The 24,855-nt window shown below is 37.6% G+C and overlaps 1 protein-coding gene across 10 annotated transcripts in view; it reads left to right on the forward strand.

The window, feature by feature from the left end:
* EYA4 (EYA transcriptional coactivator and phosphatase 4) overlaps positions 1-24,855 on the forward strand; it is a 139,170-nt gene that overhangs the window by 90,227 nt on the left and 24,088 nt on the right. For 4 of the 10 annotated variants that reach the window (XM_066315414.1, XM_066315411.1, XM_066315413.1 and 1 more), the window contains exons 4-11: positions 4,644-4,768; positions 5,907-5,975; positions 11,481-11,573; positions 17,023-17,089; positions 19,010-19,152; positions 19,302-19,445; positions 20,312-20,391; positions 20,777-20,957. In XM_066315414.1, the coding sequence (XP_066171511.1) occupies positions 4,644-4,768; positions 5,907-5,975; positions 11,481-11,573; positions 17,023-17,089; positions 19,010-19,152; positions 19,302-19,445; positions 20,312-20,391; positions 20,777-20,957 (902 nt within the window). The remainder of the gene's footprint in view (positions 1-4,643; positions 4,769-5,906; positions 5,976-11,480; positions 11,574-17,022; positions 17,090-19,009; positions 19,153-19,301; positions 19,446-20,311; positions 20,392-20,776; positions 20,958-24,855) is intronic. The other 6 variants (XM_066315416.1, XM_066315415.1, XM_066315421.1 and 3 more) reach the window with 4 other exon arrangements.

Raw genomic sequence — 24,855 nt, forward strand, 5'->3', positions numbered from 1 at the left:
AACAGTTAAACTGGAAATGCAGATGGATAACACAGTTATAGCAGCCCAGATTTTCTGTAAATAGATTTTATTCCCACTGAAGACAAGCAGTGCACAAATTACTATGTGATTGTAATGAAGGGGGAAGGGAGAAAGAGGAATTTTAAAAACAGCTATAGAAGCAAGGCTCAAGCTTTTTACCTTTAAAACAACACAACTGAAAACTATACAGAAATAGAGAGATGCGGTTGTCAAATGGGGCAGTCATAATTATTAGTCCTACTTACACCTTCCTGTGCAAGGTTGGGTTATGGTGCTGGTCTCTGCACTCTGGTGGTCTGGGGTAGGGCACAAGTTCTGTTCATCCACACTAGTAAAGACGGGACAGAAGAGGGTAGAATTTATCTTTGGATTCTCTTCCTTAACTCACTTCTGAGCATAGGCTAACCCTTGAAAATATGTAATTTCAAGCTGGGGAACAGAATATGCTCTCATGGGGAAGGCCCAGAATCCCCACACAGACATATTTTTGATTCAGACCTTCTTCAGTTGGGTAAGGTTGTCCACACGTTGGAGTTAAAGCCCACTGAGATCTGGGAGACTGTTCTGTGAAACGGGATGTTTTAGAGATTTTTCCCGTAAGCCTCTGAAATGATCCACTAAGCATGTGCAAATACCAGCTTTCAAAGACTTTAAGCGCAAAGCAGAATAAAAGACAAATCTGTCTTGCTAGGTTCCAGGTTTTTGCTCAGAAGCTGGGCAAACCTTCCTCAAAAAATAATTAAAACATCTTCTATCAAGCAATCCATTTCCTGACAAAATGCATCTTTTTATACAATGTAGAATTTTACTTACTCTAAAAAACAGTTTGAGACATTGCAGGACAGGGAAAACTAAAGCTCAGTTATGTGCCTGGCAGAGAAACAAAATATGTAAAATAAAATCGTACAGTGTAGTGTTTTAAGCACCTTTTACAGTAAACTTTATTCCACTTAAATTGGAACACACTGCATTTACTAGAAAGCAGTCTTTAATAAATAGCTGTATAAACTTAGAAGTATTAATTACTCCTTCAGAGATTTCTTTTAACCTTTTTTTTTTTTTTAGTGCAGGAAAGAACATACTGAACATGAACCTGCTTCTGATTAAGTCAGTGAAAGCAGGACTCTGATAAACATTTAGTTTGACAAAATGAATTCAAGATGTTGGAATTATTTTGTCCATTTTACAAAGCATTTTTCCTGAATCCTCCATTCACTAGAAGATAAAATTTTAGTAAATCTGTTACATCTCTCTGAGAATTTTTTAGGCTAAAGATAAACTAAATGCATCCAGAAAAGTGAATTGAATTGTACGTGTTGCACAGAAGGCAACGTGCACTTCTGTAAATAAATCACATAGGGATATATTAAAGTAATCCCTGTACTTGTTCACACAGGATGGAGCACCCAGGATCATACAATGTATACACATGATTTTGAGAAACTTTTTATTGGTTTGGATATCCTTTTTATTCGTAATAGACTACCAATAACTACAAGATGTCTTCTACTGATACAGAAAAAAATGTCCATTTATGAAGGCACTACTTTTAAAATAATTTTAGTTAACTGACTTGCCATGTCTGTGGATGGGATGCCATTTGTTACAGAAAATAAATCAGGGAGATAAAAATACTTCTCTGCACAGAAGCTTTCTTGTTTATTTGAAACAAAAAAGTATTAATTCTACAAAATTGAATTGTTTATATTCTTTGCCAAGAAAATGAGAGCTGGTGTACCTAGTTTTCTGATTAAAAAAAAAAAAATCTGATTTGATTAAGAAAACTTGATTGATTTGACTATGGAAAGTGCTTAAAATGGATACTTCTTAAAAAGACTAGTTAGGTGAACCAGTAATTTTGCTGCTAAAAAGCCACTGAAGTATTTGTGTCTGTGGCAATGATATCTGCCTGTCTGAAAAGAAATTATTGTGACTTTCATGCCAACCAAGGCGGAAAAAACACGTATGAACCTTCTAAGCTGGAACCGCCCATTAGGTATCTGTGTGCTGATCATACTTCAACAGGAAATCATGATATTTAAAACTGCCAAGTGAACACGTGGGGAGCATTACGCTGTATATGCAATGAAACACGCATTGTTTATTTTGTATAGCATTCTTCTGCTCCCTTAAATACATACAAGATGGAAACTCATAGACTTTTTTTAACCTTTAACTGCTATACTTGTACAGAAACTGCTAAACAAAAACCTGGCAGACTTGTAAACAGCCTGAGTTCATTTTATTTCATCTAACACTGATCACATTTCCAGTAGACAATAAATATAATGCACTGCTGACAGATGTGTAGAAATGCATATACAATTAGATGAAGAAATCGGGTTCAGTGCAGTTCAAATCTCAGTTTATGCCTTTGCATTTCCTTGAATATGGCTGTAAAATTCTAATTTGCTGATGCACGGCCTGCAGCAATACCAGTTTTTTCCTGCTCATCCAGAGAGCTGCTGGGCAGGCTATCCTGCCAGTGGCTTAGCCAGTGCATCTCATTGTTGACTCAGGCAGTTACTTGAGTAAATGGGTTTCTTTGCTTCATGTGGCTTAGGGTAAGGCCTTCATTTATTTTCCCAGTTGAGATATAGTATTTCCTACATTTTCTTGAATATATTCAAGACATGAAAGCCCTGAATCTCTGTCTTGAGTTAAATGAATGTAATGTAAGGGAGTAAATCATCCAGGAGATCAGCAGAATTAGGAGCACAAAAGCCTGAGAATTTCATTTTCTGGAGGGGAAAAAATCAGATTCAGCCAGCTGACCCATATTTGATGGAAAGATAGTGGGGTTTTGTTTGTTTGTTTGTCCACAGAAGGAGTATGTGTGGAGCAGAGAAGATAGGCAGTTTCAAAGTGAAACTTGAAATAAATTCTTAAGCTGTTGGGTGTTGCCCTTAACCATTTGCCATTGATTGTCATGGTCAGAATATGAGTACTTGGGAGCTGTTGTTCCTTGTATTTCAAGTCCAAGATCCCCCTAATTAGGGCTTTTTTCCTTTCGAAGTCCTGTACCAGTGTTTAAAAGATGAGCAGAACTTGCAGCTCAGTCCTAAAAGGTGTTTATTAAATTTTCTTATCTCAAAGTCTGTGCACTGCCCTACACCAGGCTTAGTGTGCTGGAAGACCCCACTGCCAAGAACATGAGACCTGGTCTTCAAGGTCTTTAAAAGGTTTCTAATCCAATTAACTCTTAAAGCGTACTATATTTAGTTTTGTGCCAATAATCACTACCAATTCCGGCCAATTCTATTGTCTACTACTAATTCTAGACATGCAATTTTCTACATCACCTGCCTTCTACCAGTGTCTCTGCCACCATCACAGCAGAAGATGGAGTCAAAGAAGAAGAACTTAAGACACTTCCCAAAAGTCTCCATCTGACTCCTACCTACTTTCATTCTAAAATCCCAAAACTACAAATTTTTACCCTTTCACAAACTAAACTACTATGTAATTAAATTTTTTGTTGTTTTTATTTTATCCGTAAGTGTTGCAAGTTTTTCCCGTGGACTAAGGTCAAAGGCAATGCTTTCCTGGGGTCCCAGCCAGGGTCTCGCCCCCTCTGGGCAATTTGAGAGTTTTTCCTCGTGCTCTGGACTCCAACAGTTACTGAACCATTCCAACTGTTCATCTCTTTCCTTGCCATCCCAGCCTTCTACAGTGTAATTGGGCTTTCACATCCTCTGTAAAACAGTCTTTCTATTGGCCTTTGGAGTATACATATGGTAAATCGTTTTCTTGTTACAGGTGGGCTGGCAACTTTGCTTATATATATAGCAAAATTGTTTCTCTGGGGAAAAAAAAAATCAGTGTAATTAATATATGATGCAAGGAATAGGTGAGCACACAGTGCAAATTGGATTGCAATTACCAGTCTAACAAGAAATGTTCCTTGTCTGCTCTGTCTTTGTCTGAGAAAAGCAGATCTGTTGTCACTGCATGAAAGCCATCTACAGTCCCCCAGTGTAACTGTGATGCTGGAATTCATTGCAGTCTAAATCCACTTGAAATTTTGCAAACTTTCCAGAAATTACATGGAAGAAGGGAAACATCAAGTGATCCAAGAAGAACATGCACATTTGTAGGAGTGAAGAATTTTCCAGATGTTACATGAATGTTCTGTTCATTCACTTGTATGGTCTGTTCCTGTAATTTACTGTGGATGCAGTAATTGCTGGTGGTTGGAATACAGATAATGAGAGGCAGAAGTTCCTGTTTTGGCTTTCTGTGTGACGCCTCACTTTGCACCTAATTTCTCTTATTTTCCTCTAAGAAACACCTATATACCCAAATTTGGTCATTTATCTGTCCATCCATATATGTGCACTACATTATGCACAAACTCTGTGGTGTGTTTCCAGGGCAATTTCATAATCCTGTGTCACTTCATAATACCTAAAAGAAAAGTGGAAAATAGTGGCATTGTTGCTGTTACCTACTTTCCTAGGTTAGGTAAAAAGCAAAGATGTCAAAGGAACCTGTACTGATTTGTTAATCTGGATGCATTGCAAACTCTCTCTATATTTTTTTAAAAAAGGTTATTCTAGAAAAATCGGATTATTTTACATAGTATCACAATGCATTAATACTGTCACCTTGGTTTTTAACAGGTCTATGGAAATGCAGGATCTAGCCAGTCCTCATAATCTTGTTGGAAGTAGTGATGCACCAGGTAGCTCCAAACTGGACAAATCAAATCTCAGTAGCACATCAGTCACAACAAATGGAACAGGAGGTAAGTATAAGACACAGCTGGCGCACAAAGTTTCGGCAGGTTTTTAGTCATATGCATTTTTTACAATAATTTCAAGAATGACCATACACCCGTTTATAAATCCAGCAAGAATTATGAAAAATTTGGCATCATACAAGTGTAAATTTCCAATTCCAACATCACTTCTTTGACTTGCACCAACTGAAGTAAGAGGCAGAAGTGAAACAAGGTGCAAAGATAGAGTAAGGAAAATTTTTGAATGGTTGATTTGAGCACAGTGTTAAATGTTTGCTTATACCTGTTGGTAACTTACAAAATAAATTATATTTCTGTGTCATACTTCCTTGATGAGTAATATTTTGCTCTTATATCCTGAGTTACATGCATTTATGTTAAATTAAAATGATTATCAAGAGATGTGCATCAAAATTAGACTTAGGATTTTTTTTTTCTTTTTCTGATAAATGCCATTTTTTGGGAGGTAATAAATTTCATAATAAAGAGATTGTTCGATTTTCCTCAGCAGTAGCTGGTCATTGCTGCTGTAGGTGTAGGTGATACTATAGGGACAGCACTGCCATGCAACTGCAACACAGATATTCCAATGCTTTTAGATCACCTATTCTGCCATAGCAGTGGGAGGCAGGGTGCCACATTCTGAGGTGCAGTTCATGAAAGTGACACCATGGATATGAGTCAAACTAGAGTTTTTTATTTAGATTTTATACATTCCTGTCTATTTTAACAGTTGGTACTAAGAAAAAAGTTTTTGGTTTGTTCTTTCTGGCCACAAGGCATACCATTTTATTCACTTTCTCTATTTAAATAAAAGTCTGTCAATGTCAATATAAAGTGGATGTGCCTGGAACGGTAACACCTCTGCAAAGAAGGGCTAAACCATATTTTCAAACAGAATCCTTAGTCCAGCATAAAGAGAAGAAAAAACTTAAAGCATGCTATTAAAGAGCACTGGTAACTGGATGCCTCTATATTATACAATGTGCATAAATACACCAGTTAAAATAATACCCATAAAACCAATACAGTTCCTTTAAAAGGCTTGACTTGAAGTGCCAAAACACTGATTTGCCTTGAAGACCGTTCATTTACACTGAGCAGACATTAGGAGAATGAATTGTTGTACCATTCCTGTTCTCAGGAGACAACATGACTGTGTTAAATACTGCAGACTGGTTGCTGAGTTGCAGTACACCCTCCTCTGCAACAAGTATGAGAGATCCTGGTACAGTGCATGCGTGTGTGGTGTCTCCATGACTGCTGTGTGACATCCCCCTCCGTTTGCGCTGGTGTTTTCTTGTCCAGTTTTGACATTCTCATGGGTTTCCCCTCACCCCAAGCATTTTTTTCCTCCCCTTTCTCAAAGACTTTTCCCACAGCCAGAAAACTGTTAGGAAGTTGCGGCAAGTAGTTGTCTTACAATGCTTTGAAAGTCATTTGATGAGCAAGGAGAATTTAACCCACTTATAATTAGCTTAGCTGTCTACATGCTCTGAGTGACTGGGATTGTCTCGTGATGTTCAGCATTGCTGGGAATTGCCAGTAGCCAGCATTGGTGGAAATCAGACCAGTGGAATTTTGACAGAATGCCCATTTGTTTTTATTTTGTTTTTAACTAGAGCATTGCATGATTACCTGAGCACAAGTTCAAACAGTATTGTTCTTACTCCTGCTAATAAGACTTGCATCATTAATCAAAGCTTATGTCTAATGTGCTGCCACATTTAACTTGCCATTTTGCGAAATTTTGGCCAAATTTTCCAAGCTGTTGTTTTAATTTATGAGTTTCTTGACATGTGTTATTAATTGTCCTAAGTTGTAAGGATGAATAATAACTCTATATGTGACATTGTTGCAGTACATATGGGATTAATCGTAGGTGTAAACATGCATCACCATGTTTCTCTACAAGTCATTGCAAAGGTGCTTAAGTTGTGCAGGTTTGCACTACAGTTAAGTAGATTTCAAAAACTTGTCCTTTTAAAAATTCCCTCAGAATTAGTTTGCCATTTGTAAAATACATGTGAAAAGAAGATTTACAAAAAAAAAAGTTGACTTGAGCACAAAGATCATTTGCACTAGAATAATAAGTCATTCCATGTGAATGCTTCTGCTCAATTACAAGATTTTAAGGAAGACTGAGATTACTTGGTCTGTCACCTCATTTAACTGTTCAGCACGTTCAGGTAAATGTGGAAGGTAACAATTTAAGTACTAATAATTAATAGTAAAGAAATATGATGTGTTACTTGTATTAAATCTGATTTTCCATAGGCGGTATAATGTTTAGAATTGTGCTTCTTGTTGAGTATTCCCAGGAAATCTCTTAAGGCTTGTTAAAAGAAAAAGGAAAAACATTCCTGTGACAAGCTGTGTGGTTTATTGTTTTACATGAGCTTTTAAAATCAGATTTGTTTCCTGTAACTTGTGTTGCACTTGCTTGTCCTCCTTCATGCCTAGTATTAGCACCTTTTGCCTCTGAAACTCTGCATTCATTTTCAGTCCTTAACACAGAGGAATGCTTCAGAGAAAATAAAAAAGGGGCAGCAGAGTAGCATTTTGCTCTTCTAAGTCCTTTCATCGAAGTATATTGCAGAAGCTGTTGCTTGTTGGGAGCTGTATTCTGAGTTAGCCTTAAAATAATGAAATTTGGACAGGGTCCCTGGAGGTCATTTGGGCCAAGCACTGCTCAGAGCAGAGCCAACTTTGCTGTTAGATGATGTCACTCAAGGCAGCATTGAATTTTCCTCCTACATCTAATTGGATTTTTCCCTTAGTGCAGCTGGTGTCTGTTCCCACCTGTTGCTTGTCCCTCCCAGGGCACCTTTTGAGGTGAAGGTGCCTCTGTTCTTTGTCATCTTTGCACCTTCCCATTAGATAGCTGCAGACAGCAATTAGCTCTCCCCTCGGCCTCCTCTTCCTAGGACAGAACAAGCCCAGCACCTTGTGTCTCCCTGTATATCATGTGCCTCAGCACCTGATGATGTTGGTGGCTCTACTTTGTCACCATGTTGTCATGGTCTATGCCCAGCTGGCAGCTAAGCAGCACACAGCTGCTTGCTTTATCCCAGCTGAGAGCAGAACTGAGAAGCAGTCTTCACTGTCAGCAGCACTCAAATGTATTTCCAGTTAGAGATTGCTTTTCATTTTATTTTTGCTCTTTCAATACATTAAACAAGCAAAAAAAAATTAGTTCGCTTGAACTGATGTTAGAATATTTTGTTTTTCCTAAGTTAGCTTTGTGCTTTTTCCCCTCTTTATTTAATGACATACAACATAAAGAAAAATGGGTCAGAGTCAAAATCTCTAGCTACACTGAGGAAGGACCTTGATGAATTCCTTACTGTCATAAAATCTGAATGCAAAAAAGTAGAACTGTTTAAAATCAAACACATATAAAAACACTTTTTATAGATATTTTCCAGCAAAACTCCAATATTGGCACTTGTTTTTTCTCAAGGTAAGTACAGGAGATACTTTCTTTTGTTTTGGATTATTTGCTGGACAGGGAAAGAAAAAAGATGGTGTCTGTGCTGATGGCAGTGCAGTGCAGCTGGCATTAACCAGAACTAGATATAATTCTAAAGTAAATGTTTCAATTCATGACTGAAGTTTTTGCTAAATATAACAGTTAAATGCTTACTATCTTCTTGGATGCAGTATTGAACATTTGTAGCTCACTATGGAGAAATACCTTCTTGAACAGAAAGAGATAAATATATTAAGTCCTTTTTTTCATGTAGGTAGGTGCCCAGACTTTGCAGAAGTACATAAAGGCATCCATATTTAGTAATCAGAAAATAAATTAATTTAGATACTTTCGATACATCAGGCAATGATGCATGTTCACAAAGCTGAGCAGTTTAGTGGAGGCCATCATTTTGTGACAGATGACCCTTGAACTTTTTCTTGATTTTTTTTTAATTGATATGATGAAAATAAAATCACATCCTTCTCAAATAATTATAGAAATGGGAATGACTGATTAAAATCAGTATTACTCCTAAGAATTATGTTTTTTCATTTTGGGTTGTTTTTGTCGCAGCTTTTTTTTTTTTTTTTTTAATGAAAAGATAATAGCTAGCAAAATGACGAGTGCACAACAGCTTGAAAAAATGTGGCTAAATTCTTCCCTAATGATTACATATTGAATTAATATTCTGCTGCTTGGAGGGAGACTATTTGGACGTAGTTTTATGAAAGAAACAATAATGAAAAGCAGTTTATATTCCAAAGACACACATTCAAAAATTTGTTACTCTCAGACACTAAATGGAATGATTTAACTGTATGCCTGAAACCAGACAGTACTACTTGGTTTGTTTGGCACTGGTGCATAGGTAATGCTGCAGGGCACTCTATCAGTCACAGTGATAAATGCATCCCAGTTTCTCTTGCTTGATCCAAACAGATGTCCCTCTGAATTCAGCACAGGTCACTTGTACAGTTGTAGACATCAGCAGTATCCCATGTGACTTCCTGAATTAAGTTCTATTAGACAGTGTGACTGGAAATGGGATGTGATTTTGTAGGAGAAGTAACTCACACAGGGCTTACCACAGGCAGCTTTACCGGTAGCTGTGCAATTTCTAATGAACAAGTCACGGTGCTCACAGTCACAGGGAAGAATAGCAAAATGCTATTGCTATTACTTGACTGTGTCAAGGGAAATATAGGTTGGATGTCAGGAAAAAGTTTTTCTTTGAAAAAATAATGAAGTACTGGAATGGTCTGCCCAGTGAGGTGGTGGAGTCACCGTCCCTGGATGAGTTTAAAAAAGACTGGATGTGGCACTCGGTGCCATGGTTCAGGTAAAGTGTTAGGGCTGGGTTGGACTCGATGATCTTGGAGGTCTCTTCCAACCGAGTGATTCTGTGTGAAATCTGTGTGTGAAACTTGGGGATGAGTTTCCTGAAATGTACAAGTCTGAAATGATACCATACAGAGTTTGACTGATGACAGGATTGGCCTCACTGTTTTTCTACAGCTGTAGGACAGAGTCTTAAGCTGTGCCAAGGGAAATTTAGACTGAAAGAGTGGTAAAATACTGGAATTGTCTGTCTGGGGAAGTGGTGGAGTCACCATCCCTGGATGTGTTTAAAACAATGGATGTGGCACTTGGTGCCGTGGTTTAGTTGAGGTGTTAGGGCTGGGTTGGACTCGATGATTTTAAAGGTCTCTTCCAACCTAGTGATTCTGTGATCCTGTGATTCTGTAGTGGGTCTATAGGTGTCGTTCTAGACATTTTTTCTGTGAGGAAATGAAATCCTTTATTTAGCTCACACACTGCCTCTTCTGCTGCAGACTGTATGAGGGATAGTGAACTTGAGGGCAGCTGATGCCGTACTTGGACTGAATCTCAACCTCTAGAAGTAACTCTCTGTCTCAGCTAAACATAAAGGGAGACTAGTAGGCACCTTTTACGCTTGATTTAGGTGACTTGAATCTGAGCCACAGTTTTTAAATACATTGCCAGCTCAGAACATGAAATTGCCCCCTTTCCCATACTGTTGCCAGCGCAGTCAAACGTGGATGCAGTGATGTTGACAGATGAGAGCTTTGGGCAGCTTAGCTGAGGTCTCTCAGAGGCGTCAGGTAACCAGCTGGCAGAGAATGCCTTTCCTTGGCCTGTGTTAGACCTGCTGGGGAGCTGTGCCAGGCTGGCTGTCACAGCAAAGGCTTCTTCACAAATCCCAGGCTGTGCCCTTGGAATTTGGATACCTGGCATGCAGCTGTTGGTAGTTGCTTGTGGAGGTCTTCATTGCCTCTTCACTCTCTGCCCTCAGGCACCAACCTGTGATATCCATAAGCATGTGGTGAATGTCCATGCCCAGCCCTAACTGACCTTCATGAAGAAATCGTGTTCAAATGGTCAGGGTTCCACATTTGCCAGTCAGACAGCTGATAGAAGCTGCAGTGTATTCTCTGCTGCTGTTTCTTACCACATCAATTGGATGAATGGTTCCCAAATTCCATTACAAAAGTCAATGCCAAAAGTTCTGTCCAAATAACATGTTAAATTACAAAATCTGCCTCTATGGTGCTTTTTGTGCTTTCAGTTACAGCTTGGATGGTAAGACTGCATGATGATCCCTAAGAAATAAATTTGAGTTCGGAGTAGACCAAACAGTTTGGTAACCTCTGAGTAAGAAGCTGACTTGTCCTGGCTGTCATTTGTGTCCTACTCTAGTTCTTTGGCTTTTTTTTTTTTCTTTCAAACTTCTCTCTTCAGCTATGGAAAATTGCTTGCCGGTGACCTAGCTCAAAAAGGCCCCCACAGACTCTGTAGGGAAAGGCAACATGCTGAAACTGTGAAAATAATTTGCTTCTATATTAGCATGAAACCATGCTATAATTGTTTTACTTGTCAGATAAAACTCTTTTTGTTATGTGCTATATGCCTTGACAGCTGATGTTTCCTTCCTCTGTGCTACTCCTAGGGAGTTGTTAGAATCAATTAGGTTTAGGTTGAAATCTCCCCAGAAGATATTCCAGTTGCTAAAACGAATAGCTGGATGAATGCACAGATACAGATCTGTGTAGATAAATGGGCATTCCTGTCAGATTCCTGTTGATTGTCTCAGTGTGGTGCTAGAGTGAACATTGAAGCTGCACGTGTGCTTGTTTGAGCTGGGCTACCCCTAGTGAGACTGGCATGGGGACTCCAGTACAAATCCAGAAGTAAAATCTCATGTCTGCTTATTCTTCTATGTAGTGTCTCTTCTTGCAGTCAAAACAGAACCCATGAACAACAGTGAAACAGCAACAACGACTGGAGATGCATCACTTGACACTTTTACTGGGTCAGGTAAAGCCATAATAAAATGACATTTTGTTAGATGCACATTAATGCAGCATTTAATAACCCTCACTAATGAACATTTGCATGGAAGCAATCTTTACAAAGCTGCTATAAAATATTATAGTATCTTATACCTAATAATAATAATAGTAGAAACAATAATAGCTTTTTCATTCTTGTAAATTCAACTCAGCAATTTACATGAGATGTGATCTTTAAGAATGCCTAATAATGATGCCTAGGACCACTGTTGTTCGCAAAAGTCTCAAAATAATGCTGTATTATGGTATTGTAGATCTTTTTTCTCAGCATTAGTCATTTATGATATTAGGGGAAAAAAGGGATTGTGTTTGCATTAGCCATGCAACAGTTTTGAACAGTTTTAAATCTGAAGGTTTATACTTCAGTGCTAATCCTTTTACTCCTGTTAGCAGTGGCTTAGTTTAAACACTGACCAGATTGCTGTGTTAGTCTCTTTCCACTGAGATGAGCTACTTTCTTTCCAGGAAAATAGTTTTACTTTAAATAATCATAGGCTTCAATTACTTCTCAAAAAAATCAAACACTGGTTTAAGTAAAGCCCTATAAATTATTAAAATGTAATGAGCTGTGGAAAAGTACAGATAATCAGCCTTCTAATCATTAAGTTGAATCCTGTTCATAATAATATTAAAAAGGAAAGGATGGAGAATAAGTTTTGCATCTGAAAATACCAGTTCATTAATGTCCTAACTGAAATGTCACCAAAGTCACAAATCACCACTCCACACTGATGCTACTATTACTTTGGTAGACTTAGGTAATCAACCCCTATTTAAAACATTCTGGAAATCACAATGTTTCTGTGTAATTAATTTTTTTAAATCGGGCGTTGGAATTGTCTTTTAGCCATCAGTTAAACCCTGAAGTTGATTATTCAGAAAAGTATAACTAAGGCCTGAAGAAAAGGTATTTTGTGAGACTTAAAGCATTTACTATTTCTGATGAGAAAAATGAACATTGTCCTCATTATAATTATACTGAGAGGAACCTCAGTTTAAAAGCTAAAATGTTCAATAAAAAATTAAATAGTCTGGGCTAAAATTTAGATTCGCTTTTTCAATCTGTTTCTACTCAGCGCTGAAATTTTATTAGTAATGATTACAAATCAAAAAATATCCAACTCTATATGTGATTTTTTCGTTCTAGGTGAAGCTTTATCAGCTTCTACCACGTGTTTAAGGCAGCTGAATTGTATTCTATGGCTAAGGCAACATTGGAGTGCCAAGAGTTGCAGCCTTCAGCTCAGGTTTAGATAGCTAAGTAACAGCTTGATTTCCCCAGGTGCCACTCACCCGTCAGCTTCTACTGACTTCAAAAGAAGTCCTGAGATCTCTACGCTTTGGATGTTCGGAAAGTTGGTGCCTCAAAAAAAAAAAAAAAAAAAAGAAAAAAAGGCAGGAATTTGAGCCTTGCACAGTCCTTTTCTGCCTGTTAGCCACCTGCGTACTCAAAAGAAATATGAACCTGATTCTCAGTTTAGTGCACAAACTCAAGCATTAAATGAGTACAGTCATTCTCAGTGGGAAATCAATAGTCTGCCTGTCTGGGTGACGTGCAGTCGTCATCATCAGAGCAGGACGCAGAGCTGCCCTGATAATGCACTCAGACGTTCATAAAAATTGACTATGTTGCTTTTGCACTTGTTTTTGCTTGTACTCCCAAATCAGACAATTTTTTTGCTCTTACTTTATGGGAGAGGTGCTAAAGAGCAGCAAAAACTCAGCAAAACCAAGATTTCTCTGATTTTTTTTTAACCTGACTGGTTAGTTGGGAAGTTCAGTGGGTTGCCAAAGACTTACTGAGCTCAGTAAATGCTGAGTAGTAGACAGATGTTGTTGCAAATGAGCCGCTTGTGACTGAAAAAATTTGTAACAAAACCCAACACTGAACAGTTTATTTTTTCCTTAAAATGAGGGACATACATGTGTTACTCCCAACTATGGCAAAGTCATGATGCCAGCACTTCTCTGAATTTTTTGAAATAAGACACGGGTGAAAAGAGAACTCCTGGTGCTGAGACACATTTGAGAGTCTGCCACGCAGAAATCCTCTCCTTCAAGCACTCTACCCATTAAAATTGATTTCCCTGCTGCAAGGGCAATCAAAACACATAACCTGTCCTGGAACTGAGCAGAAGGCTCAACAAGCCCTGTGGGGTAAAGGAGCCATCTCTGTCTCTAATGAGCAGATGTAAGTGATGGTCAAACAGATTGTGTGAGGTATGGGGCAGGAGAGACAGATTGGACTTCATAGAAAACTGATTCTGTGAACTACTGATTGAAAAGCTGAAAAGGTAAAGCATGTAGAACTCCTAAATTTAGAGTAGCCAGTTCCCCTGATGTCCTTACCCTGGCTACTGGGATTGGCAAGGTCTTGTCCAGGACTGCAGCCCATGTGTTGCATCTCATGCTCATGTTTGTGCTGCAGAGCTGCCCCAGGAGAGCCTGTGCCTCTGGGCACGGGTTGGCCTGGTGAGGAGTCATGTTGTGCACCCCCCTTCCTCCTTCTTCTTCTTCAGAGAAGTGGTAATTAGTGTCCTCAGTTTGCAGCTCTGTGATTCTGCAGCACAGTCCCACTGAGGTGGGCATTCACAGGCCTGGGAGAGGTGCACAGCCCTTAACTGAGATTTTCATGCACTGTGAATTTGTTGCAGCTGCTGTACTGTAACAGTGCGTATATATTGCTTACAGCAGTGGATTAGTTTGAGAACTGTTTCATCGCTTTAGTGGAGTGGAGACAGAGGTATTTGATGTTCTCATCCTTTTTACTTAGTATTTATTACACACAGGATATAGAATACAGTTTGTAGATATAGAAAACAATTTCTGAAGGCTATAAATGTGAACTTAGGGAATGTCACTGCTGTTTAAGCTACATTTGGTTCCCTTGCGCATAGAGATTGTGATGTCACTTAAATGGGGTCCTTTTTGCACAGAATTTTCCAGATGTATAAGGAAAAAATACAGACCTCCAGTCCATATTAATATATTGAATCCAACACATGCTATTAAAACAGTTAATAGTCATTTAAATCCTCCACAACCGCCTTGGCCATTTGAACTAAGACAGTAACTCCTAAGAGCTGGCTGTCAGTTTACCCCCTCTCTGAAAAAATGCTAATGGAACTGGAGAGATCAAGGGTCTTATACCTGCCCTGAAGGGAATTCCTCTGGTAATTTCAAGTACTGAAGTCTTAGGAATATTTGAGTTTTTCAGAGAATAAACAATTTATTTTTTTTTAAACATAAGCAACACAAAAGAGCATTTACCCCCATTCATATAATGCCTATATAAAGTGGAACAAAACCCACAGCACCCTGCCTCCACCATCTCCTCCACTGCCAGCAGTCCTCAGGGGAGGGAGACATTAAGAGGCTGTCCAGCAGCCAAAGCTGTTAGTTTGATAACCCTTAGAATTAGCAGTTTCATCTGTGAGATAGATACAGGTGTGGTCCACAGGCTCCACTCTGTCATAATGTTCTCTTATGATAGGCCTTACACTCTGTGTTTCTCAAACATCTCACAGTCTAAAATGTAGTGGACGAATTGCAGGGACAAGCTACAGAGAAACAGTGAAAAGAACAGAGGTTTTAGTCTTGCCTCTTTCTCTTCCTTACGACTGGTAGTATCATTAGGGAAAATTGGGGATAAGACCAAGGAATTTTAAAACCAGACACATTTCAAAAGTATTTTATTTTCTTGTCTGAATTTTAAAAAAATGAAGCAAAATGGCAAAAATTATACTATAAGCTGATAATGGATCACAAAAGTTCCTTGCCCTGAGAATCACCAAGGTCACTCTGCTGCTTTTGTCTTTAGAAAGGTCACAGAGCTGCAACGGGGAAGACTAATTACTCATCAAGCCTTAAATAACCAAGAGCATTCTTTAGAATTCTATGAACCAGTTAGGTTGATAGAAACAGCTATAGGTTTGTCAGACTCTGGGAATAGCTGCCTGCACATGTAGTGGATTGCTCTGTGGGTTGAGCCTAAACCACAGAAAGGCATTCTCAAAAAAAACCTCAAAAACAATATCCACACAAAATGAAATATAGCCGATTTCCATCACAGGCAAACCCTCAATATCTTTTCAAACAGCAACTCTTTTATGAAATCTAATGGCACATATTTTAAAAGTTATTATCCAATTCTTCCTTGCTTTCAAGCCATACTTAACTGCACATTTTAAAAATAAGTTAATTGTTTTTCTTCTACTGTATTTTCCTTTCAAGTCCTACAGATTCTAAATGCATTTAAACTATCTTTAAAAATATGAGGTTCTGTGTATGTTCAAAGCAGTAGATCTGAGGGACATTAATTAGGGCTGGAGTAAAAATGTATCATGTTTCATAAAATAGTTAGAAACCTAAACCTATTTGTCACTTATAAAATTCTGAATGTTCATTTCTACTACCATTATGAATAACTCAGGAAGAGGGTACACTTTGAAGTACAACTATGATTGATTAGACTAAAGAAATTCCAGTGCTTCATTGTGTACTACTTTAATCTTTTGAAAAGTGAATGAACAGCAGATGGCCTAATAAAGACACTCTGTATGTTTGCCCAGTATGGATTTGCTCTGAAGGGATTGGTTCAACACTTTAGAGTACATATATTTGGAATACATCTGTCTTAGTCAAGACAGATGGCTAAAGGAAAGGGAAACTTCCAAACACTTGGAATTAATCCAGTGTGAGCACTGCTTCTGGATGAAATTTTAATGAGTTATGACTATTGTTCTGTTAGCTTTCTTGGAAGAATGCAGCTGTGAATAGTATAGATACACACTATTTGGACAGCTACTGAACAGGACTGTTTATGCATACTTTAAAATAAAAATGCTGTTGTTAGGGGTTATTTTCTAATTAGCCTGTTTATAAAGAGTGGTAGTTGCTTTCTAGTGCTCAATCTAGTATCTTCCATCACCTAACCTAACTAAAATTAGTCACAGCCATATAAAAGACACTTTTCCTATCCAGTGTTAAAATTGAACTTCTTGTCAATGTGAGACTATAAAGGTATGGGTACGTTATTTCAATCCCATTAAATATGTTAAATCACAAGATTCTGTTTAACTATCCCTTTTAATACAACTTGCAGATTTGAAAGATCAACAGTGTGTGGATCACAGGTGATGTATGAAATATATGCCTTTGCAGTGTACTCAGAAATGTTTTAGTCAAGTTGAGAAAGAGTGACACACCCATGCTAACTGAAGAGTTCTGCACAACAGTGAAAGATTTGGGAGTTTTTAATTCATTTTTTTTAAGATGTTGCAGTTGTGGTGACATCTGCTTCCTTGAAAAGCTGTTTATTTCAATAGGCTTCTCTGTTAATGTTGCTGCTTTAGTTCACACTGTGTGGCTGTGTAGGTCTCATGGTGTTTCTAACTTTGTTTTCTGTTTTGCAGTAATAACAAGTAGTGGCTACAGTCCCAGATCAGCGCACCAGTACTCTCCACAGATATATCCCTCCAAGTTAGTGTCTGCACCTCTTCTAGTCTTTTATAGACCTTGGCTCTGGGCAGTTTTGTGGTTTGTTGCAAACAAGTGTTCAGCAGGAGAAACAGAGAAAAAGGAAAATTCTTAAGCCACGGTACTGACTCCGGTACTGGCTCCCTCTCCAACTTGTTTTTACCTCGTGTGTCTACAGAGTAAGATCCTGCTTTGTGCAGTATTGCTGCACAAGAAATACCCTTGAATATCAGCACAAAACAGAAGTAAAATAACCAGACTATTTCATTCTCAGACATCAGCATATTAACAGCATGTGCAGGGAATATATAGGGATATATTTTGAAGAAGTTAGTTTATATATAGAAATCACAATTGCATGCACAAGTTGCATACAGGGGGGGTAACCCTGCCCCTGACCCGTCCATGGCCAGCATTGCCAAATGCTTCCAAACATTCCACAATCATGAACCACCCTTTCTTTGTCCCTCTCTAGTATCATAAGATTTAAAAATCAAATAAATTGGATTAGCTTTTAATCTTATTATTTTTAAGCTAACGGATGTTGTTAAAAATTTTCTTTGCGCTTTTTTCTTGGTGGAGGGGAGGGCGGAACTGACTCTTGGGTAATCACACAAATCCAGGAGTGGGAAATTAAGGAAGAAACACCAAAGATGTTGTATGAAACTGCTGCAGTTGGCAGTATATTAGTTTGCTTGTCCTGTGATCAGTGTTGTGCACAGGGGTTCTTGACTCCAGTATGCCATCTGTTTGTTTCCATGTATTTGATACAACTGTCCATGTGACTTTGGTAGAGAGAAAACATTGAATCTAAAGATTCAAGAGCCAATTATGCTCTTCCAAGTTTTTTTAAAGCAAATTTGCGTTCATATGATGGTAGCCAAAATTTATTAATACAGAAAGTAGGTGCCTGAAGTAAGAGCACTTAAAACAGATTTTGGCAAACTATATCAGATACTTTTGGCCAAATACATTACAAGGTTTAATAGAATTTTTAATCTGCTGTTACAATTTTTTGGCATCCAAATTAATGAGTAATCCTTTTCTGATAGTAAATGCTGCCAACTGTACTGAATTAATTAGAAAGAAAAAAAAATTAAAAATTGGAATCTGAAATTTAGTCATGGCTTTTAATGGCCAGGTTTCAGTTAGCGTAATTCTGCAGAGTGTTTATTCAACTCTTGGTCCATAAAGTCTTATTTGACTTACAAAATAATCCAAGAAAAATGTTTCTCTGTATATTTTTGCAACTCTGGAGGGCAAAAAATTTGAACTTGATTTTATTCAATCTCTCTATAAAACCTCAGTATTCATAAATAAAAGACCATTTTTATTTCCATTCTATTTTCCTAGCCCGTATTTCCCGAACATTTGAAGCCCATCTGGTTACCAAAGTATGGCTGTCAGTATTTTTTATGCTGCTCTCAATGAGTAGGATCCATCTCCCATTGAAGCTAGATGCTACATGTCTGTTGAAGCAGAACCTACACAGATAACATAATGTACTAGCTTCAACATTCACCTCTGTATTTCCTCTGTTCTTCTAGTCCAAGTTTCCTTCCACTGGATTAAAAAAGTGTGGAGGCTTTTCTAATTGGAGCATTCTGATCTCGGCTGAAAGGCATTAAATCCATATCAAGACATGCAGCAGTGGCACAGCCCATCCTAAAGTGGACGCAGTAGCTTAAGAATTAAATTGTAGTGATGGGACAGCATAAAATATTCAGCGTGCCTTGGGGAATGTGGGACAGGCTGTCTTTCAGCTTATTTCAGTGAGGGATGGAATAAATCCCAGAAGAGGAGCAGTTGGCAGAATAATGAACTGCCTTTGGACGTCTTTAAACCTTTTTTCTTTACTTTATTGCTTGAATCAACATACAAAGTATTTGTTGCCACAGTAATGCTATTTTTCCTGATATTTAGGCCCTATCCGCACATTCTTTCTACACCAGCAGCTCAAACCATGTCTGCCTATGCGGGACAGCCCCAGTATTCGGGAATGCAGCAGCCAGCGGTCTACACAGCCTATTCACAGACAGGACAGCCCTACAGCTTACCCACTTACGGTATTTCACCACTTATTGTTCTTCACTTTACCTAGAACTAAAAGCAATGCTGACTGGAACAGGTTTTTTTTCTTTTTGTTTTCTCTTTTGTTTTCCCAACTGCGACAAAATATTTTAAAGAATCAGTTGAAAATTAATTTCTTATACAGATTTGGGTGTAATGTTGCCAGGCATCAAGACGGAAAGTGGGCTCTCACAGACCCAGTCTCCACTGCAGAGCGGGTGCCTCAGTTACAGCCCAGGGTTTTCCACCCCACAGCCAGGCCAAACACCCTACTCTTACCAGATGCCAGGTGAGTAGCCACCTCTAAAATCCAAAGCTAAGTATTTCTTCCCAATGCTAGTAGGCTTATGTGTATTCACTTTGATCATCTGTTAGTTTAGATCTGGTCATGGAATGCAGTCCCTATTTGCACCTGCTTTTGGATTTTTTAGTGGAGTGAAATCCATTAATTATTTTAGTGGCAAGACTGGAAGCACTTGTCATATTTACTAATATATACAAGTCTCTTTTCCTTGTTTTTATGTTCCTGAGTATGACATCATTTGATACTTGTTTTTCCTTGGATTAACATAATTTTTTAGAATTTCTCCTTAATTGATATTTATTATTTCATTTACTATTCAGTTAATAATTCATTCATTACCCTCTGGTCATCAATAACCTATTTTATTTGGATAATTTTTAAGCTTCTTATACAATGGTTAATCTTCTGCATATTACAAAGTGCAATACGAACCACCTTGAAAACAAGGACATGCCTCAATACAGATTGATTTAAAACACCCAGATATAGTCTTTTGAAAAGGTTTTTGTTTCACAAACGTAACACTAAAGTATTAGAAATGAAGGCAAAAGAGAAAAACAGTGTTTGAGAAGAGGTGAGAATGCAATAAACTGAAAAATGCTTTCTAAATTGGTGAGATAACTTATTGCTGATATCTTTGTTGCATGGTGTGAAGAGGAATGCATGCCTTTATGCGTGGAAGTAGCATTTAATTTTTTTAAAGTTTCATTACAATGTTTTATACTTCTAACAGAAAATAAAAGTTGTTTTTTGTTCTGATTCATATTCATCTTAACATGGAATATTCTAAATAGAATTTTATTTTGATTCACAAACAAGTTCTCACAGTTAATTGTATTTCTTAATTTTAGGTTCTAGTTTCACACCATCGTCCACTATTTATTCAAACAATTCTGTTTCAAATTCTACAAACTTCAGTAGTTCACAACAGGTATGAATATCACCATTTTTAATTGCCAGTTATGAAAGGGTTTATATAACTCCAGAGATAGCATGTTATTTTAATTTAAATCTTTTATGTTGAATGAGACTTACTGTGGTTCAATGCTATTTTCTGCGTAAAATTATCCAAATCTTACTGGAAGCCTAGTTGCATATTTTATCACTTAAATATTTCAGCAGCTTCCCTGTAAACTTTTAGTAAATACCTTTAAATTAAAAAAACACTAAATATTCTTATATTTTTTAAGAAAGCTAATCCAAGCACTCAAAACACTCACAAAAATCATATGATTGTACACTTAGAAATATTTAATCGGAAAAAATTTACTCATTACTGTACTTAACTGAGTGCTGTGCTGCATCTGCTGTTTCAGGATTATCCATCATACACAGCTTTTGGCCAAAATCAGTATGCACAGTATTACTCAGCATCAACATATGGTGCATATATGACCTCAAACAACACGGCTGATGGCACTTCATCATCATCAACCTACCAATTACAGGACTCTCTCCCTGGCTTGACTAGTCAACCAGGTACAGATCTACATTCAGGTGAAAACAATTTTTTGTATTTTATTTGCTGCTTGTATAAAGACAAGATTTCCATATTCAGCTTGCATGGATATTGATATTTTAAGTTTGTGCCTTTCAGAAAACTTTGTCATGTAAACCACCCAAAAAAGTCTTTCTTGCTGCTTAGTTAGGAAACTTGTCCAGTTTTTTTGCTAATTAAAGATATCATTTTGTAGACTGAGATGGTTGTCAGTATCACTGGCAGTGGAACAGTGTTGTTTCCATCTACACATTCTGAAGTATTGCTGTAAAGAATTTAAAACAATACCATTTCTCATTTAATTATGCCCAGCCATGCTGGCAAGAGCACATGGACTGTATTCAAATGTGTACAAGCCATGCTTGCTAATTCACTAATTTAATTAACCAACAATAGAGAAATCACCATTATTAGCACCCTAAAAAATTGTATTGAAGTAGTTGAATTTGCAAGAGGAGCATTATCAGGGGACATGAGGAGGCTCCCTTTGCCTGCCCAGCCCTGCCCTCTTGTGCACAGCCATCATAGCACACCAGGCTGCTACTTGTATTCCTAGGACATTCCTGAAGGGAAGTGGCAGTTCTTCATTTTTCTTCAGCACTCTCAGTGTAGTCTCTTTCAGGGACACTAGCTTCACTCAGCCAGCGTGGGCAGTGTCTACCATGCCCACAGACTAAGCATTTCTAAAAAGACTAACAAACTGGCCTTTGGATTAGGCTCTGAATAGGGGAGGAATTTTTGCTTTGGTCACAAAATCACCTTATTGCATAAATCTTCCTAACAATTGCACCATCTTACTGAAAAATACTTACTGAAAGACTAATGTATTATTGTAATGAATTTGTACAAAGGAAAGGTAATACTGTGTAGAAAAGTATGAGCAAGGAACCACACATAATATAAACTGCATACATTTGCTAAAAATAGTGGAGTTTTAACTAAATTAGTTGAATTTTTTCCTACCCAGATTTTCCTCAGGCTGATTTTTAAAGTGTAACAGTGCATGTGTTTGTGGGTGTATGTTTAGGGTGGGGTATGGATGTGGTATGGATATGGATATGGTATGGAATGGCGATGGGGAGATACATACTCCTTTCATTTTTGATGAAAAGTGTAATGTTATTCAGTAGTCTCAGAATGCAAATCTAGGAACAGCCTAAAGGTAATGTGAAATGAAGTGAAATTTCAACAGGTGGAGGATATCTATAACAGACACAAATCATATGTAAAGAATTTTTAAAAGAGTACAAAGTGTTCCCACAAGTTACCTGTCTTGATAATTGTGTATGTCCTGTGTAGTTTTCCTTGCTGCTTTGTTATTCCTTCATATTCTTATTTGAGAAAATCAGACAGTTTCTCATGTTGTTTCTCCCCTAGGTATCTGTTTCCTAGAAATGCTGTGTAAATGTATCATGTATTATTACAAGTACCATTAGTATTGAATAGAACTGCCAAAAAAAAAAAAAAAAAAAGGAATCTTTAATAGCTTGAAAGTGTTGAAAAAGTATTGAAGGCCTCACATTGGGAAACAGTGAAGATTTTTCTTGGTTGTGGATTGTTTAAGCATATGAACTTATTCTCTCGTTAAGTAGACTGTGCATGAGTTTAACAAATCCGCCCCCATCTGCTCCTTATTTCTGTGCAGCATTGCAGTGATCATGCCACCCTCTGCTGAAACGCCCACTTCGTGAATGCATGACATGCCTGTGCCCTTCTGTGTCACAGTAAAAATAAATTTCCACTGCTGAGGGGCAGTGTCTTGGAGATAATTTCAGATGTCATAGATCATAGTTCAGTTCTTTAGCACTCACTGTGTTCTCCTGCTTTCAAACAAGTCCTTAAGACTTACTCTAGCAAAAACCTAAGACTAAACACAGCAAGGCACTTCATTCTTTTGGCATCTCTACTAGCTGTCAATTCAAATATTTAATCAAAGCCTCTAGTACTATCTGCACATACAGGATTTCTCACTTTCATAATAGATTGATTAGATCATTAGATCAAGAGTTAATACCAGCTACGATTTTGTATATTGACTGTGTAAAGAAAATGAGATGAAAATTGAAATAGACTTTTTCTGTTCTTAATGACAAGCAATAACACACTACAAGTCAGGAAAAAAAGCAGACTTGTAATGTTGAAGTTGTCTTCTGGTTGCTCTGTCTGGTAAGGATATGTAACGAAAGTCAATCCATAAGGACACTATCATCCATTCCACATCTGTGTAATGCTCAGCTCCTTGAACCAGAGGCTTCTCTTCTGAGCTTGCATTGAGCCTGCCTTATATTAAGATTTTTCAAAATGCACTCATTACCACAGAGTATTTGTGAGATAAATAGGGTGTCTCCTCGGGCGCTTCATCTCAAATAGGAATAACTCAGACAGACTGGGAGGTGAGGTCTCAGGAGATAAGCACACTGGAGTATATTTGATCAATATATCAGTATGTTTTATCTGGGGCAGATAAAACTCTAGCAGAGAATATAGGCCTGGATAAAAGCTTCATGTGAAGGCACCTTGCTATCATATAACCAGGGTTAGGGGAGGCAAAACACTGTGGGATATTAGCTACCATTCCGTTACTGGTATGCAACAAAGCTTAATTTGGTACCCAGAATGAAATCATTCTCTGGGAGGTGGCATTAGGTTTATATTCAGACTGCACAAACTCTTTTTTTTCCTTCTTAAGTTGTAGAACTGTGTTTTAACAAAGAGGAGGGGATGTTCACATCATCAAACTCGAGGTGGGAAACAATGTCCTGGATATGGAAGACCCACCTCCATTTGTAATGTGGTAATTACATTTGTAATGTGTAATTACAAATAATTCTCTTTGTAACTTGGTGCTGTAATTCCTTGTCCTCTAACTGGAGCTGCTGCAAGGTCTCCACAGCATGAAAATCGTGAAAAGCTTCATATTCAAGTGTATGAGTGTAAGTGATAAAGAGGCCATTCCATATTCTGGTTTTAACATTTTCCTGTTTTCTTGGATGACTGGCACTGTTCACAGTCCCAGTGGGAAGAGGCTATGAGGTAAATTTATTAGGCATGTGTTGAATATTGAAAAAGCAAAAAAAAAAATCAAACGTTGTAATAAAAATTTCTGTCTATTATGAGCTGCAGTAGGAGCTCTTCATGATGGTAATGTTTTCAATACTCTCTGGTACTAGAACTTCTCACATTCTTTTATGTCACAGGGCTGAGTTTTTAATAAGTTTTCATTTTGTCAGCGTTTATCTCTTTTCTAAAGCAAGCAGAGGATAAGACAAGTGCAGTTTCTCCTTTAGACTGCTGTTGGTAAAAAGCAAATCGAGCAATTAAGCCTACAGTTGTTTAAAAAAACAAGCACGACTGACTTCTGCAGTTCTAAAATAGATGCATACCTTGCACTCAAGTAAGAGACAGCTGCTCATTCTGATTTAGAGATTAGTATAATGAAATAAAGTTGGCTTTAAATATCTAGACTTTACAAGGAACAGCGATTAGTTACAGTGCTGATTAATAGATAATTATCCAATCATATACAGCATTGACCCAAGGAGAAGCCTAGAGCAACTGGTAATAGCTAATGCTAAATGAAAATTGGAGTTATTTACTTCAGTTGTTGGGCAATTTCAGAGAAGATTTAGAACAGGGTTGGGTTTTTTTATATTTTATTTTTGGTAGATTAGAATGAACACATTGAGAACAGATGTTTTAATACATTACTGTGGAAATTAGTCTTGATTTTGTTGTAATGTGTTGAACTGTTATAAATAAGAAGACTTTTGTGGTAAGAATGTAAACATCTTCACTTTCTTAGTTTTTGCCTTTTTTGTCTTGGGGGTTTGGTTTGGGACAATTTTTCCACTACATCATAAAAGTCTAGGAAGCTGTTGTTGCACAGAGCTCGTGCAC

Source organism: Sylvia atricapilla, chromosome 3 (genome assembly GCF_009819655.1).
Source record: "Sylvia atricapilla isolate bSylAtr1 chromosome 3, bSylAtr1.pri, whole genome shotgun sequence".
Taxonomy (NCBI): Eukaryota; Metazoa; Chordata; class Aves; order Passeriformes; family Sylviidae; genus Sylvia; species Sylvia atricapilla.